General features: G+C 46.1%; 1 protein-coding gene across 2 annotated transcripts in view; it reads left to right on the top strand.

The window, feature by feature from the left end:
- The first annotated feature begins 886 nt into the window (after window positions 1–886).
- The window catches only part of bcl10 (BCL10 immune signaling adaptor), a 74902-nt gene continuing 62520 nt past the window's right edge, over window positions 887–13268 (top strand). The window contains exon 1 of one of the 2 annotated variants that reach the window (XM_072273277.1): window positions 887–1135. In XM_072273277.1, coding sequence (XP_072129378.1) covers window positions 1085–1135 — 51 coding nt within the window. In that variant the 5' untranslated portion in view covers window positions 887–1084. The remainder of the gene's footprint in view (window positions 1136–13268) is intronic. The other variant, XM_072273276.1, reaches the window with a different exon arrangement.

The following is a 13268-nucleotide window of genomic DNA, read 5'->3' on the forward strand; positions in this document are numbered from 1 at the left end:
TGGAGGGGAATAAACAGTCAGTTGAGACTAAATAGTCATCATTTTGGGCTGAGCCCCTTCATCAGGAATGGAAAGGAAGGAGGGAGAGCCAGAATTAGAAGGTGGTTTGGTGGGGGGGGGGGGGGGAGCTGGGTCCTTTTCCAGACCTGTTGAAGGGTCTTGGCCCTAGACGTGGACTATTTCCCTCCATAGGGGAACTGCCTGACCTGCTGAGTTCCTCCCGATTCTGAAGGACAAAATCTTCAAAAGGTGATGCCTCAAGAAGGAGGCATCCATCTGTAAGGACCCCCACCATCCAGGACATGCCCTCTTCTCGTCGGGGAGGAGGTACAACACTCCACATTTCAGCAACAGCTTCTTCCCCTCCGCCATTGGATTTCTGAATGGGCAATGAACCCATCACGACTTAGTTCTCTCTTTTTGCATTACTTTTAAAAAATATATAGTTATCTTGTAATTTATAGTTTATAGTTTTTTTGTGTATTGCACTGTACTACAGCCGCAAAACGACAAATTTTAAACCTGATTCTGATTCCGGTTTGGAACCACCACTACTTCATTTCCTGTCAGTCACCTTATGTACTAGCGTCACTTTACGGACGTACAATCCGTCTATGTGTATAAGCTAACATGTATTTTTAAAATTATTATTGCATTATTTATCTTATTGTGTTTTTGTGCTGCGTTGGATTATTTCGTTCTCCTTTACACTTGTGTGCTGGAAATGACATGAAACAATTCTGCATGCTTCCGTGTTGTAAAGGTCTAGCAGAAAACTTCGAAGCCAATCAGACGCCGGGGGAGCGCGGAAGGTGGTTTTATCAGCGTTGTGGGCTGGATTAGCGCCGGGGTTCCCGGCGAGAGGTGGGCGTGTGGCTGAGGGAGGGAGGTTCACCCTGCGTCAGCGCCGCGAAGGAGGGGTTCGCATGCCGGGACAGCCCTAAATCAGAGCGCAGGAAGGAAGCGGCCGCTCGCCTCTCGGCCGGAGCACGGCGACTCTCTGCGGGCACCAGGGCGATCCCGGAACGGGACGGCGGAGCGGGGGCCGGGTTCGGACCCCGTCCCAAGCGGGTGGACCGGCCCGATGGATCCGGCCTCGCTCAGCGAGGATGAGATGGCCGAGATCAAGAAGGAAGTAAGTGGTTGCCTCGCTCGCCGTGTGTTGGTGGGAAGGGCTGGGCTGGAGATCGTCCCGTATCCGGGGAGAGGGAAGCCGGGCCCACAGCCACCCGGGACAGGGAAAGCCTGCAGAGATAATCGGAGCCAAATTATTCCAATTCAAATTAGCCGGGGCAGATCCCCCGGGGATGCCCAAAACCTGGGCCAGATCAGAAATCAGAATCAGGTTTAGTATCACCGGCATATGCGGTGCAATTTGTTGTCTGAGACGCGCGGGAGCCGAGGTAACCCAGCCCACAACATGGACCCAGGGAGACTGTGGTGTGTTGGGTATCTGCTAGATAGAGTGGATGTGGAGAGGATGTTTCCTATAGAGGCAGAGCCAAGAAGGCCCAAAAGGCCTGTTTCTGTGCTGTAGTTTCTATGGTTTCTATGGTTTCTAGCGGGGAGTCTAGGACCAGAGGGCACGGTCTCAGAATAGAGGGACATCCATTTAGAACAGAGATGAGGAGGAATTTCTTTAGCCAGAGGGTGGTGAATCTGTGGAATTCATTGTCACAGACAGCTATGGAAGCCAAGTCATTAAATATATACAAAGCGGAGGTTGATAGGTTATTCAAGCAACACACACAAAATGATGGTGAACGCAGCAGGCCAGGCAGTGTCTGTAGGAAGAGGGACAGTCGACGTTTCAGGCTGAGACCCTTCGTCAGGTCTGTACCTCTTCCTAGAGATGCTGCCTGGCCTGCTGCATTCACCAGCAACTTTGATGTGCGTTGCTTGAATTTCCAGCATCTGCAGATTTCCTCGTGTTTGCATCTCTAGGAAGAGGTACAGTCCTGACGAAGGGTCTCGGCCCGAAACGTTGACTGTATCTCTTCCTAGAGATGCTGCCTGGCCTGCTGCGTTCACCAGCAACTTTTATGTGTGTTGCTTGAATTTCCAGCATCTGCGGATTTCCTCGTGTTTTGCGTTGATAGGTTATTGATTAGTCGGATGTCAAAGGTTACGGGACGAAGGCAGGAGGATAGGGTTGAGAGGGATAATAAATCAGCCATGATGGAATGGCCTAATTCTGCTTATGGTCTCATGGTCTAAGGTAGATTGTGAGGTCAAGAATCTATCTTATTGTAATAAGGAACAGTTCAATAGTCTTTACAATAGCAGAATAGAAGCTGTCTTTGAACCCGGAGGCTTTTGTATCTGCTGATCAATGGGAAGGGAAGAAGAGAGAATGTCGGGTGGGTGGGGCTTTACTGAGGCAGTGAGAAGTGTAGACTGTGTGGAGGGGAGGTTGGTTTCTGGTCGCTGAGCTGTGTCCACAACTCTCTGCAGTTTCTTGTAGTCACAGGAGGAGCTGTGATGCATCCGGAGTGCATTTTTTCTGTGGTGCATCAGTAACAATTCTTCAGGGTTGACAGTGACATGTGGTGTTCCTTTAATTAAAACAAAACTGTTCGAATGTATTATTTAAATACATCACATGCATTGGAGAGTGCATTTGAATTTTAAAAATAGCCCGTGAAAGTGTGGTTGTTGGGGGAGGTATCTAACAAAGACAGAATTATACAGTACAATTTCTGCCTCCAAAATATTATCTAAAGTTGGACAACAGCTTTAAACTTTTGTGTTCAAGTTGTCAGACATCCCACTCTGCAAAAACTCATTTCAGGGAGGTCTCAACCGGAAGTCTCAACCTCATAGCAGTCTGTGTCAATGAATTTGTTAATTTTGCAAGACATCAGATTCACAAGTGTTTTGTGAGACAGCTGATTTCTGAATTCTGTCTTACTGTGCCGTGTTCACAATAGCTGCTGTCTTGGCTGATGAGCAGGCATGGTTTTTGCTATTTCTGAATCAGGAAACATTTTCATGAAAAGCGAAAAGCTTTCCTGTGTGCTTCCACACCTGGAATGGCAGGTTATGCTCAACGATGCAAGATGTAAAGTACACCCCAGCTCCAGTGACCTTCTCTGTCAGACTTTGCTTTTCTGCTGAAAAGAACTGTGAAATACTTGAGCAGCCTTCCCTGCACTTAGCCTCCCTAATATGCTGTGGTCTCTAAAAGAAATAAAAGCATAAGGTGTATCCTTATTACAGGTGTGCGCCACTTAACGTCCATTCGGACAACGTCCGATCACATATACATCCGTAGTCTCTCTCTCTCACACACACACACACACACACACACACACACACCCACCCACCCCCTGCGATCGTCGGGATCAGAAGTTACTTTTTGACATGGAAATGGGGGATTTTAAATGAGTGATTTAGAAGTTCTGTATCTTCAAGTTCAAGTTTATTGTCATCTGGCTGATTGTCCACAAACGAAAAGATAGAAAATTGGTTGGCAGACAGGAAACAAAGAGTAGGGATTAACGGGTCCTTTTTAGAATAGCAGGCAGTGACTAGCGGGGTACCGCAAGGCTCGGTGCTGGGACTGCAGCTGTTTACAATATACATTAATGATTTAGATGAAGGGATTAAAAGTAACATTAGCAAATTTGCCGATGACACAAAGCTGGGTGGCAGTGTGAAATGTGAGGAGGATGTTACAAGAATACAGGGTGACTTGGACAGGCTGGGTGAGTGGGCAGATGCAGTTTAATGTGGATAAATGTGAGGTTATCCACTTTGGTGGCAAGAACAGGAAGGCAGATTACTATCTGAATGGTGTCAAGTTAGGAAAGGGGAAGTACAATGAGATCTAGGTGTCCTTGTTCATCAGTCACTGAAAGTAAGCATGTAGGTACAGCAGGCAGTGAAGAAAGCTAACACAAAATACTCTGCAGCTGCTGGGGTCAAAGCAACACTCACAACAAGCTGGAGGAACTCAGCAGGTCGGGCAGCATCTGTGGAAACGTTGACTGATCGTTTCCACGGATTCTGCCCGACCTGCTGAGTTCCTCCAGTGTGTTGTGAGTTAAGAAAGCTAATGGCATGTTGGCCTTCATAACAAGGGGAGTTGAGTATAAGAGCAAAGAGGTCCTTCTGCAGCTGTACAGGGCCCTGGTGAGACTGCACCTGGAGTATTGTGTGCAGTTTTGGTCTCCAAATTTGAGGAAGGACATTCTTGCTATGGAGGGAGTGCAGTGTAGGTTCACTGGGTTAACTCCAGGGATGGCAGGAATGTCATATGTTGAAAGATTGGAGCGACTGGGCTTGTATACACTGGAATTTAGAAGGATGAGAGGGATTTGATTGAAACATATAAGATTATTAAGGGATTGGACACACTAGAGGCAGGAAACATGTTCCCGATGTTGGGGGAGTCCAGAACCAGAGGCCACAGTTTAAGAATAAGAGGTAGGCCATTTAGAACGGAGTTGAGGAAAAACTTTTTCACCCAGAGTTGGGGATATGTGGAATGCTCTGCCCCAGAAGGCAGTGGAGGCCAAGTCTCTGGATTCTTTCAAGAAAGAGTTAGATAGAGCTCTTAAAAATAGTGGAGTCAAGGGATATGGGGAGAAGGCAGGAACGGGGTACTGATTGTGGATGATCAGCCATGATCACAGTGAATGGCGGTGCTGGCTCGAAGGGCCAGATGGCCTACTCCTGCACCTATTGTCTATTGTCTGTTGAAACAACCTCTGTCCGGACCACAGTGTAGCCACAATAGATATATCACGCACACCGTATAAAACAATATATTACCATATTATCTAATAAAGTGTAATTCAAGATGCATATAAAGTGCACAGCACAGGTAAACAGTTTGCTATTCTAATGATGAGACCTCGGTGGGGGCCGGGTATTTATTTAGATCGTTTTTTCTTCTGAAAACAGCTGCACTTAAACCCAGCCCATCGCGGGCTTTGATGTACTTGTAAGTGGAAGTGTTTCAGGAAAAAAAACCCCAAAGAATTTGCTTGCTGCGAGCGCGTTTTTAAAGATGTCTTAGCGGACGATTTTGGAATTTCGCTCCAATTTAAGCCCCGCTCTAATCCCCTTTAAGATGCCAATGCGCCCGGCCCATACAGGACAGCCTCGCGTAGTCAGGTTGTCACCGCCAGCCTTGGGAATTTCTTCGCCAGGCTTTTGTACTTCATCACCGACAGTTGTCCGGATCATTTTAGCGTCATTACAGACGGCAGTAACTGAACTGATGGACTATGGAAGAGAGAGAGAGGTTGACTGTAAAGCCCACCCACAGAGAAAACTGATAGGTCTACTTAGCACAAAGAGAGATCAAGCAGGATTCATTCATTTTCTTTCTTTCTTTTTTCCCTCTCCTTCTCCTTCTCTAAAAAATTGATTTCCGGGATATTGTATATAAATTGCGGGCATCAGGGAGCTACTATCGATATGCGGGAGACTCCCGGAACTCCCGGGAGAGGTGGGATGTCTGAGTTGTATAAGGGAACAGAGGGACATAGGAGTATAAGTGACACACACAAAATGCTGGTGAATGCAGCAGGCCAGGCAGCATCTCTAGGAAGAGGTGCAGTCGACGTTTCAGGCCGAGACCCTTCGTCAGGACTAACTGAAGGAAGAGTGAGTAAGAGATTTGAAAGTGGGAGGGGGAGGGGGAGATCCAAAATGATAGGAGAAGACAGGAGGGGGAGGGATGGAGCCAAGAGCTGGACAGGTGATTGGCAAAAGGGATACGAGAGGATCATGGGACGGGAGGCCTAGGGAGAAAGAAAAGCAGGAGGGGAGCACCAGAGAAAGATGGAGAGTAGGCAGGGAATTATTGTGAGAGGGACAGAGAGAGAAAAAAAAAGGAAAAAATAAAAAACAATAAATAAATAAGGGATCCGGTAAGAACGGGAGGAGGGGCATCCTCCAGCTTGTTGTGAGTGTTGCTTTGACCCCAGCAGCTGCAGAGTATTTTGTGTTATCTTTCTTCACTGCCTGCTGTACCTGTCTGCTTACTTTCAGTGACTGATGAACAAGGACACCTAGATAGTCACAGTCATACTTTATTGATCCCGGGGGAAATTGGTTTTTGTTACAGTTGCACCATAAATAATAAATAGTAATAGAACCATAAATAGTTAAATAGTAATATGTAAATTATGCCAGGACATTATGAAATAAGTCCAGGACCAGCCTATTGGCTCAGGGTGTCTGACCCTCCAAGGGAGGAGTTGTAAAGTTTGATGGCCACAGGCAGGAATGACTTCCTATGACGCTCTGTGTTGCATCTCAGTGGAATGAGTCTCTGGCTGAATGTACTCCTGTGCCCAACCAGTACATTATGTAGTGGATGGGAGACACTGTCCAAGATGGCCTGCAACTTAGACAGCATCCTCTTTTCAGACACCACCAGCAGAGAGTCCAGTTCCATCCCCACAACATCACTGGCCTTACGAATGAATCTTGTTGTACTTCCCCTTTTCCTAACTTGACACCATTCAGATAGTAGTTTGCCTTCCTGTTCTTGTTCTGTCCACCAGAGAAAGCAGGATCTCCTAGTGGCCACACATTTTAATTCCACATCCCATTCCCATTCTAATATGTCTATCCACGGCCTCCTCTACTGTAAAGATGAAGCCACACTCAGGTTAGAGGAACAACACCTTATATTCTGGCTGGGTAGCTTCCAACCTGATGGCATGAACATTGACTTCTCTAACTTCCGTTAATGCCCCTCCTCCCCTTCTTACCCCATCCCTTATTTATTTATTTATCTATCTATCCATCCCCTTTTTCTCTCTCTGTCCCTCTCAGAATAACTCCTTGCCTGCTTTCCACCTTCCTCTAGTGCTCCCCTCCCCCTTTCTTTCTCCCTGGGCATCCTGTCCCATGATCCATGATCCTCTCATATCCCTTTCGCCAATCACCTGTCCAGCTCTTGGCTCCATCCCTCCCCGTCCTGTCTTCTCCTATCATTTCGGATCTCCCCTCCCCCTCCCACTTTCAAATCTCTTACTAGCTCTTCCTTCAGTTAGTCCTGACGAAGGGTCTCGGCCCAAAACGTCGACTGTACCTCTTCCTAGAGGTGCTGCCTGGCCTGTTGCATTCCACCAGCACTTTGTGTGTGTTGCTTAAATTTCCAGCATCTGCAGATTTCCTCGTGTAGGAGTATAAATGCATCATTTGCTGAAAGGAACGTCTCATGTAAACAGGGTGGTGAAGGAGGTGCTTACAACACTGGCTTTCGTCAGTCAGGGCTCTGAGTATAGGAGTTGGGAAATTATGTTGCAGCTGTACAAGGTGTTGGATTTGGAGTATCGTTTGCAGTTCTGGTCACCCTGCTATAGGAAGATGTTACTAAACTAGAAAGACTGCAGAAAAGATTTATCAGGATGTTCAAAGTTCAAAGTAAATTTATACCACCCTGAGATTCATTTTCTTGTGGGCATTCACAGTAAGTACAAAGAAACAAAATAATATAAATAAGTAAGCAATAAATATTGAGAACATGAGATGTCCTTGAAAGTGAGTCCATAGATTGTGGGAACAGTTCAGTGTTGGGGTGAGTGAAGTTATCCCCTCTGGTTCAGGACCCTGATGGTTGAGGGGTAATAACTGTTCCTGAGCCTGGTGGTGTGGCTCCTGTACCTCCCGGATGGCAGCAGGGAGAAAAGAGCCTGGCCTGGAGGGCGGGGGGTCCTTGATGATGAATGCTGCCTTCCTGTGACGCACTCCATGTGGATGTACTCAAAGGTGGGGAGGGGAGGAGAGGTCGTGTAGGATTTTATTCCCTGGAATGCAGGGGATTGAGAGGTGACGTGACAGAGATATATAAAATCATGAGGGGTGCAGCCAGGGTGGAAACACTTAGTCTTTTTCCTCAGGGAGGAGATGCTAAAAAACAAGAGGGCAGAGGTTTAAGGTCAGAGACGAGAGGTTTAAAAAGGACATCAGGGGCAGCTTCTTCATGCAAAGTGTGGTGTGTATTTGGATTGAGAGGCCAGAAATGGTGGTTAGGGAGGTATACTAGCTACATTTAAAACCCATCCAGATCAGTACAGGGACAGGAGAGGACAGGTGGGCAGATGGTACTACCTCACTAGGCAACACAGTTGGCATGGGTGAGATGGGCCGAAGGGCCTGTTTCTGTGCTCTGAGACTCTAAAGCGGGGGTTCCCAACCCTGGGGTTAATAGTAAGGCTCATTAGCATGAAAAGGCTGGGAACCCCTGCTCTAAAGGAATTATTTTAACATATTAACAATAGTAGAGTCATAGAACAGTACAGCATAGAAACAGGCTCTTCAGCCCATCTAGTCCACACTAAATCTATTCCCATCTACTGCCTACTCCCATCACCTTGCACTGGGACCATACCCCTCCATGTACCTACATCCATGTACCTATCCAATCTTCTCTTAAACATTGCTGGCAGCTCTTTCCACATTCTCACAACCCTCTTAAGTGAAGAAATTTCCCCTCATGTTCCCCTTAAGCATTTCACCTTTCACCCTTAACCCATGACTTCTGGTTGGCATTCCACCCAACGTCAGTGGAAAAAGCCTGATTGCATTTACCCTATCTATACCCCTCATAATTCTGTATACCTTCATCAAGTCTCCTCTCAATCTTCTACATTCTGAAGAATAAGGTCCTAACCTATTCAATCTTTCCTTATAACTCAGGTCCTCCAGACCCGGCAACATCCTTGTAAATTTTCTCTGTACCCTTTCAACCTCGTTTCCATCTTTCCTTGAATGTTTTTCTTGAATGAAAAAAAGAAAGCTGTGTGGATATGTAAGGATGATACCAGTGAACTAATGAATTAGATTTTGGATTAGTAAGGTAAAGATCAGATTTTGTTAGAGAGGGCTTGGTGTTAAAATTTGTTTAATTGACAGTGATGGTGGAACGACCAGCTGGTATCATTATTGAAGACTCTGTGTGTGGGTGTGGAAACAAGGTGGCGCAGTGGGTAGAGTCACTGCCTCACAGCACCAGAGACGCAGGTTCGACCCTGACCCCTGGCCCTGCTGTGGAAAGTTTCCCATGATCCAAAGACATACGAGTAATTGGCTGTAGTTGATTATGTTGGAGTAAGGGAGGGGGTGAGTAAGGGGCCAGGAGTAAGGGGGGGGTAGCTAGAATCATAGAGTTAAAAAGTTCAAAGTACTGTAAATGTATTATCATATATGTCACCATATACAAACCTGAGGTTTCATTTTCTTGTGGGCATACTCAATAAATCCATAATGGAATAATAACCATAATAGACCTGTCCAACTGAAGCTTTCAACCAGTGTGCAACTACAAAAAGAAAGAAGTAATAATAATCGATGAACAATAAATATCAAGAACATGAGATGAAGAGTCCTCGAAAGTGAGCCTGCTGCTTGTGGGAACATTTCAGTGATGGGCGAGTGAAGTTATACAACAGGGAATAGGCCCTTTGGCCCATCTCAGCCATGCTAACCATGGCATCACCACTCTCTGACGTCTCCCCTATACTTTCCCCCATTCACTTTAAGCTGATGTCATTGGAGCCCTGGAAAAGACGCTGATTATCCTCTCAATCTATGTCTCCTGTAATCTTATACACCTTTATCAAGTCACCCTCAAACTCCTTCACTCCAAAGAGAAAAACCTAGCTCACTTAATCTGTCCTCATAACCTATTCTCTCTAATCCAGGCAGCATCCCAGCAAATCTCCTCTGCACCCTCTCTATACCCTTCCTATAATGAGGTGACCAGAACTGAACCCAATACTCTAGGGGTGGTCTGGCCAGGGTTTTATAGAGCTGCAACATCACCTTGCAGGTCTTGAACTCATTTCCTTGATTACTGAAGCAACACACCACATGCCTTCTTAACAACCCTATCAACTTGTGCTGCAACTTTGAGGGATCTGTAGAGTTGGGCCCTAAGATTCCTTTGTTCCTCACACACTCTGCCTTCAAGTTTGAACTTCTAAAGTGAATCACTTCACACTTCTCTAGGTTGAACTGCATCTGCTAATTCTCATTTTAGCTCTGCATCCTATCAGTGTCTTGTTGTAATCTACAGCACCCTTCCACACTGTCCGCAACATCACCAACTTTTATGTCATCTGCAAACTTACCCAATTGTGTTTTGAATACAAGCCGATGTGCCTCACACTTCTGAGATTCTGATTATGAACCTGCCCTGAACATCTGCTTTGATCTTTTCCCCTCTGACCTTAAATGCCTGTCCTGTAACATTTGATATTTTTACACTGGGGGAGGGATAACAGGTTTATTGTCACTGACGTATGGCATGAAATTTGTTGTTTTGTGGCTGCAGTACAATGCAATACATAAAATATGCTATGAATTACAGCAAGATATATGTTTGTATATTAAATATCATACTTTCTGTAAGTAACGAGGAAGGAAACTGGAGTATCTGCAGGCGAACTAGACCGTCACAGGGAGAAGATGCAAACTCCATGCAGACAGTTGTGGCGTCTCTGCCATTTTTCTCCCACACACAGTCTTCAATAGTGATACCAGCGCTTTGTTCCACACTCAGTCAATTAAATAAATCTTAATTCCATGCCTACTGTGACAAAATATGAACAGATCTTGTCCTTACTAATCCTGATCTCTGCAGTCGGGTTGTGTGCATGGGTTCAGACTTTTCCTGTGTTGACAAGCCCCTATACCTCCTCTGTGATGGTGGCAGAGAGAAGAGGGCATGTCCTGGGTGGCAACACCTCCTTCTGAAAGTGTCCTGGGTGCTGGGGAGGCGAGTGCTCATGATGGAGCTGGCTGAGTTTACAACTTCCTGCAGCCTTTTCCGATCCTATCCAGTGGCCCCTCCGTACCAGACGGTGACGTAACCAGTTAGAATGCTCTCCATGGTACATCTGTAGAAACCTGCTAGAGTCTTTGGTGATGTACCAAATCTCCTCAAACTCCTAATGAAATATAGCCACTGTCATGCCTTCTTTGTAATTACATCAATATGTTGGACCCAGGATAGATCTTCAAAGATGTTGACACCCAGGAATTTGAAACTGCTGATCTGTCAATTTAGATTAGATTAGATTATGAGGACACTCAGTCCTCGTTTATTGTCATTTAGAAATGTATGTATTAAGAAATGATACAACGTTCCTCCAGAGTGATATTACAAAAAAAACAGGACAAACCAAAGACTAGCACTGACAAGACCACATAATTATAACATATAGTTACAGCAGTGCAAAGCAATACCATAATTTGATGAAGAGCAGACCATGGGAACGGTAAAAAAAAGCCTCAAAGTCCCGATCAACTCCAGATAGTCCCCGGTAGCAGGCGGCGAAAGGGAGAAACTCTCCCTGCCATAAACCTCAAGGCGCCGACAACTGCCGATGCGTTGGAAGCAGCCGACCACAGCCAACTCTGAGTCCGTCCGAAAACTTCGAGCCTCCGACACCGAGCACCGAGCACCATCTCTGCCGAGCACTTCGACCCCGCCCCGGCCGCCGAGCGACAAGCAAAGCCGAGGACTCGGGGCCTTCTCCTCCGGAGAAGAATGAGGTCTGGTGTGTGTTCCCTTGACTTCCCCTTCCTGAAGTCCATAACCAATTCCTAGGTCTTACTGAAGTCGAGTGCAAGGTTGTCATTGTGACAGCACTCAACCAGCACTTTGGACGTTTACACAAGGTTTCACTGCCGTACACCTCTTTGTCACCATTTGAGATTGTGCTGACAACAGATGTGTCACTGGCGAACTTATAGATGACATTTGAAAACCACACGATCATGAGTGCAGAGAGAGTAGAGCACTGGGCTAAGCTGGTATACAAGTGCTGATTACAGACAAGAAGGAGATTCTGACTGTCTACCCAAAATATGCCTCTGAGAAACCTCTATCAGATGTTGCCTCAGCCTCTGGCACTCTAGGAAGGACAATCTGATGAGTTTCTCTAACCTTACCCTTGTAGTTCATGCCTTCTAATCCAGCAACATTCTGGTGAACCACTGAATCTTCTGCAAAGTCTCCACATTCTTCTAGAGCAACCAGAACTGCATGCAATTCTCTAACCAAGGTTTTATAGAGCTACAGCGTGACATCACTCAATATGCCAACCAGTGAAATCAACTCTGCCACTTTTACCACCCTATCTACTTGCACAGGTGACAGGGTGGAGGTACATCTCTACCAAAGGAGGTGTAAGGTGCTCCTTCCCTCCGCTAGCCTGCAGGTCACCCTCGGGCAAGATGTGGCACCTGCTCGGCCCCCCAATCAGGGTTACTTGAAGCCATGGGAGCAGGTGGTGGATGGTTGTATGAGCAGCTGGTGCATATCGCAAGTACTGGTCATGTGACCACAGATGCCAAGCAGACAATCTCTGAAGAGCATTGGTAGTGGGTGAGTTCACCCGTCTTGCAAAGACACTGCCCAGAAGAAGGCAATGGAAAACCACTTTTGTAGGAAAAAGTTTCCAAGAACAATCATGGTCATGGAAAGACCAAGATCGCCCACATCAAACGTCATGGCATATAAGCTGATGCTATCTACTTGAATGGCCACTTTTAGTGAACTATGAACTATGACTCAAAGATTTCTCTGTAGATCATTGACGTCTGTAACATATAGCAAGGGGAATGAAAATACAGCTGAGTGGTCTCACAACAACAACCTCTCAGTCAACGTCAGCAAAACCAAGGAGCTGATTATTGACTTCAGGAGGAGGAGACTGGTAGTCCATGAGCCAGTCCTCACCAGGGAGTGATTGAAGCACTAGGCCGAATGAGTAAGGTCGGCTACAGTCCGAATCAGGGCAGTGGGGTCTCAGAGCGTGTCGAGGTGACTGAACTCAATGTTTGGACAATGGTTTAGGTGACCAGCCGGATCGGAAAGGTCAGGGTGTTGGGGCCCGAGATGAGGGTTCGGCCAGTTCTGCTCTGTGCTGGCCGAGGGGTCAGGGGACAAACTTTCTTTTGTAAACTTCAGCTCAGAGGCTCTTTGTTTGTGTTTACTGTTTGCATAATTTGTTTTATTTTTCTCTCTGCACATTGGGTGTTTGATAGCCTTCTCTATTTTTGTTTTTTTTTTGGTTTTCTCTGTTTTGTGGACGCCTGTTAGAAGATGAATCTCAAGGTTGTATAATCTATACATACTTTGATAATAAATGCACTTTGAATTTTAATACCAGACAATCTGTCCTGGGACCAGCAAGTAAGTGCCATTACAAAAATGTCATGACAGCACCCCTATTTTCTTAGAAGTGTGTGTTAGTCAGCTTGCCATGTAATTGTTGATGACCTCCTATAGATGC

Source organism: Mobula birostris, chromosome 12 (genome assembly GCF_030028105.1).
Source record: "Mobula birostris isolate sMobBir1 chromosome 12, sMobBir1.hap1, whole genome shotgun sequence".
In the NCBI taxonomy this organism is placed as follows: Eukaryota; Metazoa; Chordata; class Chondrichthyes; order Myliobatiformes; family Myliobatidae; genus Mobula; species Mobula birostris.